The 13922-nt window shown below is 49.2% G+C and overlaps 1 protein-coding gene across 4 annotated transcripts in view; it reads right to left on the bottom strand.

Annotated features, from left to right (window-relative positions):
* RIN2 (Ras and Rab interactor 2) overlaps positions 1–13922 on the bottom strand; it is a 104745-nt gene that overhangs the window by 34461 nt on the left and 56362 nt on the right. For all 4 annotated transcript variants that reach the window (XM_082431655.1, XM_082431654.1, XM_082431652.1 and 1 more), the window contains 3 exons: positions 8218–8410; positions 4854–4965; positions 1350–1422 (listed from right to left, as the gene is read on the bottom strand). In XM_082431655.1, coding sequence (XP_082287781.1) covers positions 1350–1422; positions 4854–4965; positions 8218–8410 — 378 coding nt within the window. The remainder of the gene's footprint in view (positions 1–1349; positions 1423–4853; positions 4966–8217; positions 8411–13922) is intronic.

Here is a 13922-nt window from a genome sequence, read left to right on the forward strand (position 1 = left end):
TCTTTAATTTTTTTTACTCTATATGTCATATCTCTAAAGAGGAGGAGACTGAATATTAATCACAAAATGTCAACGTAGGGATTTGCCTGTGAGCATCTTGTGTTGGCATCATGCTTTGTGGGTCACCAAGGCTTGTAGGTACTCTGTCCCCTTCAGTCACCAAGCGACTCCAGACAGCGGCACTTAGTTTACAGTGACCACCGAGGGGAGAGATGGTATCTTTCGTGCATGGCTGCCAAATCCTGTTTTATAGGTGGAATGATCTTTCACAACAACGGCAGGCTCGTCAAGAAGCAAACTGTAACGTGCAAATGTCGGCCAGCCTCACCTCTGTCCGTCATGCCAGGGTTGACAGTCACTCCCAGGGGCTGCCGGGCTCACGCCAGGGCAGGTGTGCATCCCTGGGGATGTGAGGGCTTCTGCACTGGCCTCCTAGATTTGAGAGGACTTCCTCGCACAGGTGAGGGTTCCTGCCCACACCCTGGCAGGTGGCGGCCCCTGCAGGGCACTCACAGGGCTCTGGTCCCATTCTGGAGGAAGCCCCCCCTTCATCCCGCTGGGCTCCCCCTCTGGAAGTGCCCTCCCCCATCAGGCCACTGACTGCAGCTTCGGCTGGCCTGGCCTGGGGACCTCCAGGAGTGGACAGCTTGGTGCCTACCCTCCCCCCAACCCCCAAGGATCTAGCCCGTCTCTGCTCTATCGGCTACGACAGATGCACAAGAAAAGCCAAGGAGGCCAACTGAGCCAGGCTACCTGAGGGGAGGCAACATCGACCCCTGCAGACAATGAGTTTTGAGCCTCATTCATGGAAAGAACCCTTGACTTGAGAAACTGGGATGGCTCACAGAAAAGAAAGAAAGAAGAAAGCCTTCCCCAACTTGCACTCTCCTGACACTTGTTAACATCGGGATTTGGGGCTTGGCTTCATGTAGACTGAAACAGTCCCTTTACTTACAAAAAAGACAGGGGTACCCAGCGGGCCTGAAGGAGACCGATGCAAGATTTATGGGCTGGTTGAAGGAACCACATTTCTAGATGAACTGCATCCACTGGGGGTTTTTCAGAAACATTATCAGGGACCTTTAAACGTTACACGTTTGCATCACGGGTCCCTTTCTGCATGTGCGTGTTATTTTACACTTAGAGGGGCTGGGCTAGTTATTCTGATCTTAAGCCTGGCACAGGGGGCCTGGTGACCCTTTCACCTCAGGGGCCAATCCTTCCAGGGACATTCAATAGGTGACAAGCCTTCCAGAGCCCTGCGCCCGGGACGAATCAAGAAACCCGGGGGCCGGTGATAGTGCACACGCCGAGCAGGGGCTTGAAATCGGGAGACGAAGAGGCCTTACCTGCTGATGCAGTAGAAAGCAATGAGCCGGAATAAATCCGCAAAACTGATTCCTGAGCCTTCCAGGGAAAAGGCTGGAAAAGAGAGAGTTTGGAAACCAGCTGAGTGTCCCTGAGCGCATCCTGGGAAAGGAAAGGCCCTCAACATTGGATGTTGCCTGCTGCGAGGGCAGAAGCATCTCTGTGCTCCCTGACCGACTCCCGCACGGCTGATGGGAACCAGCTGTGCAGTCGCCAGACACAGGCCAGGGGAGGGGTTGGGGGCCTAGAAGTCTGGCCCCTGACTCATTGGAGCACGTGCTCCAGTGCCTGGTAAACAGACCAGCGCAGACTCAAATGACACAGCTATCTTTTTTTAAAGTTTGGGATGCAAAGCTGGGCAGGGTCAAGGGGCCAGACTGGCTGGAGTGAGAGGCCATCAGGAGACAGGGCTTGGGGGACACCAAAGCCCCACCGGCCCTTGACCCTCCCGGGCCGGACCTCCTGGGTCACAACCCTCTTTGCCAAAACGGGCCACTTCTGGTACAGACACAAGGCAGAGAAGGAGCTCGAGGCTTGGAAGATAACACGGGGGTCTCATAAATCAGCTTTGACTTCAACTCTGTAGGAAAGATTCTAAAATTCATTTACTTAGCCCCTACCCACTCCCACCGCCACCACCAAGTGTGCAAGCGTGCAAGAAATATTCTGGCAAGATGGTGTGCCATTTCATACATCTTCCAGATGATGGAACAGACAGCGGCTTGACTTCAAAAACTCATGTATTTGCCAACCACTCCTCACTCCCTCTTTGCCGAAATGCCACCCCTGCAGCCATTCTTCCAGCAACATTCCAAAGAGCCTCAGCTGTGTGAAGATGTCCTCATTTCCTCAATCAGACGAGTTTCTCTCCCTTCCATAGCCTCATTTATTTTGCTTATTACCTGCTTACGTTGTATTATTTCGCTTACTATTTCTGTAGCACCCCAAACACATATATTTCGTGAGCTAAGTAAAAGGGAATGGACTTGGGGTAGGTTAACCTCTCTGAGCCTCGGTTTTCTCATCTGTAAAATGGACCATAACTGTACTTCCCTTGTCTCCCAGAAGGATAGTAGTGGGAAGTGCAATTTTTTAAAAAATGTAGTAACTTAGGGTCTTCCCTGGTGGTCCAGTGGGTAAGACTCCACGTTCCCAATGCAGGGGGCCCAGGTTCAATCCCTGGTCAGGGAATTAGATCCCACACATATGCCGCAACTAAGAGTCCGCATGCTGCAACTAAGGAGCCGGCGCAACCAAATAAATAAATACATAAACATTTAAAAAAAGGGAGTAACATGTGAAAGAAGTCTACACAGATATGAGGTGGTACTTATTATGAAACACACTGTCCAGATGTTATGACAAAATATCTTATGTTTTTAAAGCCAGTTCTTCCTCTCTCAGTGCACCTCAATTTGCAGAGAAGGTAGACCCTGGCTGGGAAGGGGAACCGGTGGGACTGAGGCCTGGTGGTAATCAGTCATAGGCAGGTTAATGCTTTACTCAGACTAGCTCTTTCAGCCACTTTAAGTCACCTGGAGAGGACTAGGGAAGTGATAAAAGTCTTTACAAAATAGGGAGGAAAATTGTTCAGCCAGGGAGGGACCTCAGGTGAACAAGGAAAGTTTAAAGTACAAACACTAACTGTACTTATTGCGGGAGGGGAAGGAGGGATTTGCAGGCTAACTTATCATGGTTAACTTTGGCTGTTAGAAAGGATTTAAAAACCACTTCGGGGACTTCCCTGGTGGCGCAGTGGTTGAGAATCTGCCTGCCAATGCAGGGAACACGGGTTCGAGCCCTGGTCCGGGAAGATCCCACATGCCGCGGAGCAACTAAGCCCGTGTGCCACAACTACTGAACCTGCGCCCTAGAGCCCGTGAGCCACAACTACTGAGCCTGTGAGCCACAACTAACTGAAGACTGCGCGCCTAGAGCCCGTGCTCCACAACAAGAGAAGCCACCACAATGAGAAGCCCATGCACCGCAACCCCACATGCCGCGGAGCAACTAAGCCCGTGTGCCACAACTACTGAACCTGCGCCCTAGAGCCCGTGAGCCACAACTACTGAGCCTGTGAGCCACAACTAACTGAAGACTGCGCGCCTAGAGCCCGTGCTCCACAACAAGAGAAGCCACCGCAATGAGAAGCCCACGCACCGCAACGAAGAGCAGCCCCTGATCGCCACAACTAGAGAAAAGTCCGTGTGCAGCAACGAAGACCCAATGCAGCCAAAAGTAAATATATAATTAAAACAAAAAACAAAAAACCACTTAGATATATTACTTCTTGGCTAGCTGAGCTTCAAAAGCCAACTCAGAATCACCGTTGTTCATTTAATATTTAATTCACTGCCTTTCAGATGGTGGGTTTGAAATCTACCTTCTGATTCCCTCCTAATGTAAATAAACCGGCAGATCATGAGCCAGGTTCAGTGACTTCTCAGATGACTTTGCACGTGGAAGCTTTTCCCTGAAGCCAGGGACCTTGGGAGAGGCCTGGAGGGAAAACATCACGGGACCTGAGGCCAGTCATACATCACAGAGAGGCTGCTCCAGAAACAACTCCTCCAGACCCACTTAATGACTCCTGGGCTCAGCAAGACTATGAACTCTGGGCTGAGTGGAAGCCAGTATCTGCCCTGAAATTGGTCTCAGGACCTTCGGCTCCTTCAAAGGCAGGGACTGAGGCTTGCTCAGGTTATAACGAGAACCTGGTCTCCATCATCTTATTGGACAGTTGACCAGCATCCAAACTCGCCTTCACACCTCAGCTTGCTCACCTGTGGCTCAGTGAAGCCTTCCCCTTGGGGGTGTAGGTCCATCTTCTGATTGCTACTGGGGGCCTGGCAGGACATCAGGACTGTTTGTTCCCTTTTCCATTGAAAACTTGGCCTTCCAAGATTTCAGATTTCCAATGACCATGGTTCGGCAGAAAGAAACCAACACCCCTGACCACTATCCCTCCAAAACTTCAGCCAGTCCATTTTTCCAAAGGGCTAGATTCTGCCTACGATCAGCTGCCTTTCATAGCACACTGAACAGTGATGGCCTAGAGGGAACATGTCCCCTTCAGGGACTATTCACAGAGCTGTGCAGACACACTCTTTGGCGTGAGAGCCCATAAAAAGGCTCAGTGGTGCAGCCCACCCTGCAGCTTAGTCATCAGCAAACCTGGGGACCACGCCCTGCATAACTGGGAAGAGGGCGAGGAAACCAGCCTCTGTTAGGCCCCTGCCATATGCCAGGCAGTAGAATGCGAACCTTGCACACAAGTTGTTTAACTGAACTGTTAACACTATACAGATAAGAAAACCGAGGCTCCTAGGGTAGGTTACCTGCCCAGTCATCCTGGGGACAAGCGATAGCGCTGGGACACAGACCCACGTCTGTCCGTCTCAAAGTGCAGGCTCTCTCCTCTTCTACTTGCTCAAAGACCCCAGGCCCTCGTGTCACCGGGACCTAACCATCCGTTGACCACTTACTGTATGTGCTTTCCTTTATGGCAAATTCCTTGAGTGGGGCTCCAAATTCACAGGGCAGGCGAAGGGAGAGGACTTTCTTCTGCATTTTGGTGGATTTACGAACCAGGAAGATCTAGGGGAGGGAAAAAAAAATTCAAGCTTAGGAAACATCTCAAAGGCTGGGACCTGGGCATGTGATTACCTGCACACCCAGCATTCCATGAGTGGAACCCCTCTCGTAGCCGAACTACACGGCTTAAGGCAGAACACTGCTGCCATGGAAAGGGGGGATGAGCAAGCAGGCCACAGATGCCCTTCTTTGGTAACCGGCCTCAGGAGAATCCCACTTTCCCTTTGACAGAACCTTCTCCATGAGGCTAAGTGTGCAAAAGCATTTTCAGTCTGGTGACTGCTTTACAGCTCACGGTACATATTCTCTAGCCTGTGTCTGATAAAGGCATCCTGGTTGACGAACCCTAAATTTCTAGACACAGGTAACATGGCTAAGCCATAGGTGGTGAATTAGAAGTTCTTTGGCTAATTTGGCTTATGGGTGTATTTAAGATAGAAATCTGATTTTGTTGCCAACAGTGAAAAAGCACAAGGTTTTTTGTTTTTCACATTAAAATCCGAATGTCTAGCTTCTCTTGGAAAATGAGATGATAAGGCAAGACCAGGCATGGCCACATCTGCTGGAGCTGAAAATGGCAACTTCCCTTGGGAGACAGGTAGCTTGGGCTCTGAGGTTCGCCACAGCCAACACTGAGGTTGGCGGTCCTAACTTTACTCCTGACTCGCTTCACTTTGTGACGGCTCCCTCCGGTTCCAAATAATGTCTTTAGATGTATGTTTAAAGCCAACCAACTCCCGGTGCTGATCTCAGGAGACCATCCTATCCTCTGTCACTGCAGAGGTGAGTATGCCGCGTGCTGCTATGCAGGCCATGCACTGCACAACTCCAGGGGGCGCCATCTACTTAGACAACAAATCAAATGGCACTCCCTGGAGTTTGCAGGGTGGTGATCCGCTGTGTCCTTGTTCCCTCCTGGGATACATGAGCCTTCTCCAAGGATCCCATCCTGTCCTGTTTCTTTACCTACTTCTCTTTCCTCTGCATTTGGATACCTACTCTCTCCTGCTTTTCTACAGCCTTTTATTTTTTCCACCTAATCCTCATTTCTTTCTCGATGTCCAGTCAATAGCTCCTAAGATGAGTTTTTGGGGAGGAGGGGTAACGGGAATTGGGTATCTGGTAAGGAGACAGGAAGATCTTAAGTTCCCTCTTTTTTCCCAGCACCCATAGGGAGGCAGCCAAAAAATTTGCCAGCTCTGGGAGTCAATGGCTCTGGGTCACCCTGAAGCTTAAGCAGGTGTTTCCTCAATGCTATCGTGTTGAGTAAAAGCCCCAAAGTACTGGTGCGAGGTAGCTGCTGGTTGGTGGAAAGAAGTATCGCTCCCTTAGGGAGGTGGGATCTCCTTGAGCCTTGGGGTCAGGGAAGGCACAACCTCTAAGCTGTATCTCCTGAACGTCTGAAGCCTTAGGTCAACAGTTGGCAAAGCATGGCCTACAGACCAAATCCAACTTGCTGCTTGCTTTCACAAACACAGTGTTATTGACATACAGTCTTGCTTCTTGGTTTACGTACTGTCTATGGCTATGGCTGCCCTACGATGGCAGAGTTGAGTGGCTGTGACAGAGACTGTATGGGCTACAAAGCCCCAAATAGTGACACTCCGACTCTTTATAGAGACAGTTTGCCAGCCACTGTCTTAGGTTGTAGATGAATCAGGGATGGTGGCGTCCCAAGGACCAGATGCCACCAGAGCTGGTCTTTCAAATCTCTCTCCTTCACACACCTGCCCTTCCTTCTCTTCAGCATCCTCACTTCTCCTGGTGAACCATGGCCTCTCCCGTCCTCACCCTGCCCTCGGTCTGCTCCACCCCATCAGGCAGGTCCTGCCCAGGGCTCAGGTAGGTGGAGAACCTTCTGCCTGACTTGCTCCCCATCAGGTCTCAGCAGGAATGGACGTGCCTGACTCCAGGAGTGGGGACGGGCAGGGAGGGGAATTGTTGCCTAGCAACATGGCAACCTCCCTCTTTAGAAATTTTTGCAGAAATACAGGAGCAGACAACTCAACCTGAAAAAAGTGGGGGCCTCACAGAAGGGGGTCCTGATCATATCGACCAAAACCAAGGGCAACAACCCGGCATGCTGGCCAAGGAATTCTCTGCAGAGATGATCGAATACTGTGCTTGTCACCCTGAGTGTGTCCCAACAGAGGACTTAGTCCTTCTGCTTCTGTCAGATGAGAAACAAAGACTCACAAATCAAAAAGTGATAACTGACAAGCTCTGGCTGATAGGAAACTTAAAAATTTATTTTTGTGCCCAACTGTTACAACATTCTTCAGCCAGTTACTGAAGGAATTTTCTCCTTGCCTCTCCATCTATTTCTTAGTTTCTATCTCTTGTTGTGTGTTGTTTCCAGTATTATTTTATCTGTGATTTACTGTATTTATCCTTGTTTGGGAAGTAGACATTGTACACAAGCGCTGTCCAGTAGAACTTTCTATGATGGTGGAAATGGTCACTACTTTGTGCTATCCATCCAATATGGTAGCCACCAACCCCTGGGACTAGTGAGCCCTTAAAATGTGGCTAATGCCACTGAGGAACCGAATTTTTTATTCTATTTTATTTTATTAATGTAATTTAAATAGCTACATGAGGCAAGTGGCTACCATGTCAGACAGCACAGGAAATACCTACCCATCACTGAATAACATTTTCTGAGAAACTTCTATAGCGTCATGGAGTGGGCTTGAGTAAGATGAGACTGGTCTTGGGTAGGGGGGAGCTGAAAAAACTCAACTGGACTTTGATTTGTCCCTGAGACAATCCAAGGAAAGGAGGATCACATTGACAGCCAGAGCAGACAAGACTATGGACATGGAACTTTTGAAGATTGGGTCCCACGTTGGATGGTTGGGCCCTGGCAGGGTTCCCAGGCTCATACTGAAAGGAAAACCACAGGGGCAACTGAGGACCCCACAACCAGACTCAACCCCAACGTCAGATCTCCAGAAGGCAGGCCCAGGGCCTCCAGCCAGCGGCCCCTCCTCAGGACCCAGGTGCCTGGTTATCCTGCAGACCTGCGTACACATGGTCACCAGGCAGAGGAAGGCAGAAAGACAAATCATGAAGGGCTCTGCTCCTGGGAGCTGCCTCCATAATTTCCAGAATTTCTCTGCACTGGAACGAGGTACACACCGGGAACCATGCTCCCTGCAGGCTGGGAAGATCTCTCTGGAACTCCACGTCTTTCTCTTTAAGGAAGCGGCAGCCCTGCCCGCCTCCACCTGCTTTCCCGCTTCTGAGTCTTACCCCCGGAGGCTGTGCCCGTAGGACTCCTGCTGCCTCGTCTTCGCTCAGACCCAGCTGCAGCCATATGGGGTGGGTGTGCAGGAGGCGGTCCAAGACGCTGAGCCTGTTGGACAGGCTGTCGTAGCCAGAGTCCCGGGGACAGGTCTTCACATCCTTTTCCTCGGAGTAGCCATCGTCCTTGTGTCTCACCATGCTAGGAGAGAGAATTGGCAGGGGTCAAACGACTGTGGCACGATCCCCCGCACAAGGACAGCATCCCCTCGGTCCCCTAGGCGGGGCCGTCCTGTCATGACCACCTCCTTTGCCTTCCCCTCCAGGCTGAAAGCTTTCCAGGGGCAGACACCAAGCTCTATTTCACTCTTCATCTCTAACGTTACAGACAGTACTCAACAACACTCAACACACCCAACCTTCTACTTCTAACCCAGTTTTCACAAGGTTCTAAACATCCTAAATGCTGTTTACTCTGTCTTCTGCCATAGAACATTTCTTACTTTGAGCCAAACACCCTAAATGCTAAATTCCATATGGTAACCGTGAAGTGAAGAGCACGACCAGGCAAGCGCTAAAAGCAAACACTCACACTCACGCACACTCATTTTGTACCCAAAGAACTGGATTTCGTTTCTTTCCAGGCACTTTCATTTTCATTTTCATTACTATATTATTTCCAATAGAAACCCACAGTTGAATGGTGTGTTGTGCTATTCATAAAATCATATGAACATTATTCATAATTGCCATACATAAAGTGGAAACATCCCAAATCTCCATCAACTAAAGAATGGGTAAATAAAATGTGGTATATTCCACATACAGTGGAATTTTATTCAGCCATTATAGTCATTCATTCTTTTTATGAATGAGGCACTGATCCATGCTACGAAATGAATAAACCTTGAAGACCCCACGCTAAGTGAAAGAAGCCGGACACAACAGTGTACTGATTCTACTTATATGAAATATCTAGATTAGGTAAAAACATAGGGACAGAAAGATTAGTGGTTGCCGGGGATGGGGAGTGGCGTGGGGTATATCATGACTGCTAGTGGGAATGGAGGTTCTTTCGAGGTAACGAAAATGTTCTGGAATGAGGTGAGCTCATGGTTGTACAACTTTGTGAAATACTGAAAACCACAGAATTGCATGGCATGTGATAAGATCTCAAAAAAAAAAAAATTGGACTTCCCTGGTGGCGCAGTGGTTAAGAATCTGCCTGCCAATGCAGGGGACACAGGTTCGAGCCCTGGTCAGGGAAGATCCCTCGTGCCACGGAGCAACTAAGCCCGTGCGCCACAACTACTGAGCCGGCGCTCTAGAACCCAGGAGCCACAACTACTGAGCCTGCGTGCCACAACTACTGAAGCCCGCGTGCCTAGAGCCTGTGCTCCACAACTAGAGAAGCCACCGCAATGAGAAGCCCGCGCACTGCAGCGAAGAGTAGCCCTCGCTCACCACAACTAGAGAAAGCCCGCGTGCAGCAACAAAGACCCAACGCAGCCAAAAATAAATAAATTTATAAAAAAAGATACCATATTGATGTCCATCATCTCCCTTGGCACCCAACCCTAACCCTGTTATTGAGTATTTAATCCCCATTCTACAAATGAGGAAACTGAGCCCCAAGAAGCTCCTGAGCTGTCCAGAGTAATAAACAGCCATGAAATGGCAGAGGTAGAAATTCAAGAGGTCTGGTGTTCCTCCAACTTTGCAAGTAACAGGTGAGATGGTGAACACGGGATGGCTTGTATCCATGTGGTGTCTACTGTTGGTCAAACCTTTATAAATATTTTCTCATCTATTCCTCACGGTAGCCCTGAAAGGAGGTGCCAGGATCCCAGTTTTCAAAAAGAGGACCAGGAGGCTCAGGTTGCTTGAGGAACCTGCCCAAGGACAGGCCTCTGTCGAGAGAGGGTGGAGACCCCTGCCCGAGGCTGCTTAAGCTCTGGGGTGTCTTCCCCTCTACCACGCTCAGTGGTCTCCATGAGCTGGTCATCAACATGGTCCTGGAACAGCCAGTGGGACCACCAGGCCTGACCATCCATGTCTACACGGCCGAGTTCCAGTGGGGTACACAACATCTTCAAATGTCTACACTCAAAGAGACCCAAATGTATGGCCTGGAGGAAGGCTTTAACAGTGAGGAAGACAGGTGGTGGGTCTGAATGAAGGGGAGGGGGGGAAAGGAGGTGTGTCACCCCCACGTGGACCACTCCACCCCTAAGAGGAAGCCCACCGAAGTGAACATTTTGGGGCGCGCAGGCTCAGAAACAGCCCCCCACGATGACAGCACGAGGGCCGCCAGAGACCACCCCCCCACCCTCTCCATCACCTCTTGACTTGCTCCAGATCTAAAGAATCTCGTGTTCCCATTCAAGATTTACATCTCCTCTGCTCTCAAATATGTGAGTGTTTTTCTTTACCGCTGCTGCAGTTTTCCAGATGGGACCATCTGTGCCCAGAAAGGGCAGTTCCTCATTCTGGAAATGCCATTCCAGGGCCTTCAGGTATTTTGAAGTGAATCTTTGCAGCTCTAGGAACAAACTCTTCAAAATGAAGCTGGTGTTAAAATTCCTTTCCCATGAGGTAATGCAGGCAACTTTTACAGCAGTGATTTTTCACCCCTGGCTGCCCATGAAAATCGCCTGGGGAGTTTCAATTTTTTTGATGGCTAGACTGCACCCCCAGATCAAACAAATCAGACACTTTGGGGCAGAACTGCAGACATCAGAATGGTTTAGGTTCCCCGGGAGACCCCAGGGCACAGCCAAGTTTACGACCATTGCTTTGCATCAGCGCTTGAGCCTGGGTGAGAAATCTCCTGGGGGGTGTGAAGCCACACTTCCTGGTTTCAGCCCCAGATATTCTGATTCTGCAGGTCCGGGGTAGGCCTAGGATTCTGCATTTGTAGCAGGTTCTGGGGTAACTCTGATGCTGCCAATCCCAGAACTTGAGTAGCACGTGCTTGAGACCTAAGAGCAAAATATGCACTTGAACTCAGACCCAATTAGGTTTTTTTTTTGGAGGGGAGGAGAGACCAGTGACAAGCCATTGAAAGAGTTCTGGGAACTCTAATAAAGACGTATTTCAGCCCTGCCGTCTCAAGTCGGTGATATTTTACCAAGACCAAATTCTACCACCTGTAACACGGCAATCCTGACACTCCTGTGCTGAGAGTTGACACTTCCTCCTTCCTTAGAAGGGCCCATCCTGCTCAAGTTGTTAAGAAGCTATACAGCAGAAACTAACACAACACTGTAAAGCAATTATACTCCAATAAAGATGTTTAAACAAAAAAAGAAAAGAAATATAAGAGTGAGAGAGATCCCCACCCCACCCCCCCAAAAAAAGAAGCTATAAAGCCTTTGTTCTGACAACCGACCTCACCTTTAAAAACCACGGCCCAGACAGGAAGGCGGTGAATAAGATTCATGGGGCCTCATAAGGAGCAACCATAAATTAGACCTTGTCTTTGCAAATGACTAAGCTCATGCTTGTCCCGCTTATCGGGGACAAGCCTTGGGAAAGAACTAATGAGGGAAATACTGAAACTGTAGTGGATGCTGTTGGCGACCTGCCTGCCTAGACCCCCTTTACCAACCAGGCATCCATGCCCCTGCTGCTATGAGTGCTGGCTGCCAAGAGCTCACATCTGCCCCCTTCTCTGGACAACCCAGGAAGCTATGCCCTCCCCTGGGAGCAGATGCACTGCTCATGGACACACTGATACAGAGTGTAGGACAGGGCTTCTTGCCTCAAGGTGGAACGCGTCTGGGGTGCTAGTCCCACTTCAGAGCTCCCTGAGGGGTCAGGCAGAGGCGACACCCCTGCTGACATCTTTGCCTGGCTTCCTCCCCATCCCATCCTATAAGCCCTGTCTCTGGCTCTGTTTCTAGAGAATCCAACCCAAGAAAGAACCTGATGAGATGAATAGAACCATGATTTCTAAGACAGATGTCTGCATGCAAATTGTGAAGGTGGGCAAAGGATGAGTGGCTTATAAAAGATAAACCACGGAGTAGGAGACTCAGGAGATGGTCACAGTGGGAAGGCTGGCACCTGAGACCTGGCCAGATCCCTTTTTAAGCTTTGTCTGAAAGTGGCAAATAACATCTCATGAATGGATGTTAATGAAAGACTTAGGAAACAGAACGTTCACAGCCTTAAAATATCATCCCATGGATTCCTTATCCTGAAGAGGAGAAGATGACCTGACAGTGGAGGAACCTAGGAGACATCTCCCTGACCAAGCGATCAGGGTCAACATCTCCAGCACCTGACATGGTACCTCTGACCTCTGATGCTCTGAGAAGGTTATAACACCATCTAGTCCTCCGGCCCCCAAATGTATTTAACGTGAATCCACATGGGAGGAAACAGACAAATCCAAATTCAGGGACTTCTGCAAAACCACTGGCCTGAGCTCTTCAAAATGTCAGTGTGGTGAAAGATTATTTAAAAAAAGAAACTGTGGGTTATTGTAGATAAAAGGAGACTAAACAGATGTGACAACCATGTTGAGTGCACGGAATTGATCACATACGGCCTCAGAATAAAAAGCAGCTATAAAGAACAATTGGGGGCTTCCCTGGTGGCGCAGTGGTTGAGAATCTGCCTGCCAATGTAGGGGACACGGGTTCGAGCCCTGGTCTGGGAAGATCCCACATGCCGCGGAGCAACTAGGCCCGTGAGCCACAATTACTGAGCCTGCGCGTCTGGAGCCTGTGCTCCGCGACAAGAGAGGCCGCGATAGTGAGAGGCCCGCACACCGCGATGAAGAATGGCCCCCGCTTGCCACAACTAGAGAAAGCCCTCGCAGAAGAAACGAAGACCCAACACAGCCATAAATAAAATTTAAAAAAAAATAATTCTTCTTAAAAAAAAAAAAATGAGCTAGGCTCATTTCATCTTAAAAAAAAAAAAGAACAATTGGGAATATCTGAAAAGGGTATATATTAGATAACACTGTATTGATATTTAATCTCCTGACTGTGATAGCTTTATTATGGTTATGTAGGAAAATGTTCTTGTTCTTAAGAGATGCATGAGATGCATACTGAAAAATTTAGAGGCAAAGTGTGAAAATGTTAGAAATTAAGTGCCAAATGATCAGCCCCTCATGCCCTTCCACCCCCTCAAAAAAAGGGAAAAATATAGACGTAAGGAAAATGTGGTAAAATTTCAACAACTGGTGAGTATGGGTGAATAGTACTCTTCTTGCAGCTTTTCTGCAATTTGAAATTTCTCAAAATAATAGGTTGGGGAAAATGGGATGGGAAAAAATACAGCATCTCACTGGGCTTTTATGAGCGTAGGATTCATTTATTTATTCAACTATTACTACTATTTCCAAGTGTCTAGGCCCACTTTCATGGGGAGATGAAGTTCAATTATGGATTCAGTGGGACCTGCACCCACATGTGAAAATACTGGGCAAAGCACAGAATGCCCCACAAACCTAAGGTGCCTCCAGGGGCAGAGAACAAACACTGGAAAACTCAGGCAGTATGTGCTCCCATTCCAACCAACCCGGGCCTCAGGGCTCTACAGCAGATGGGTGGCAACTACACCCGCTCTGGCGGGGGCAGGGCTCTCTAACATTCTGGTCACACTCAATTTAAGACTCTTCAGAGTGTGGGATGTGAGTGGCCTTTCCACTTGGCTGTATTCCCGTCATTCCCGGGACCAGGCGTTGGTAGCCTAGG

The sequence above is a fragment of the Balaenoptera physalus genome (genome assembly GCF_965194825.1).
Source record: "Balaenoptera physalus genome assembly, chromosome: 16".
Taxonomy (NCBI): domain Eukaryota; kingdom Metazoa; phylum Chordata; class Mammalia; order Artiodactyla; family Balaenopteridae; genus Balaenoptera; species Balaenoptera physalus.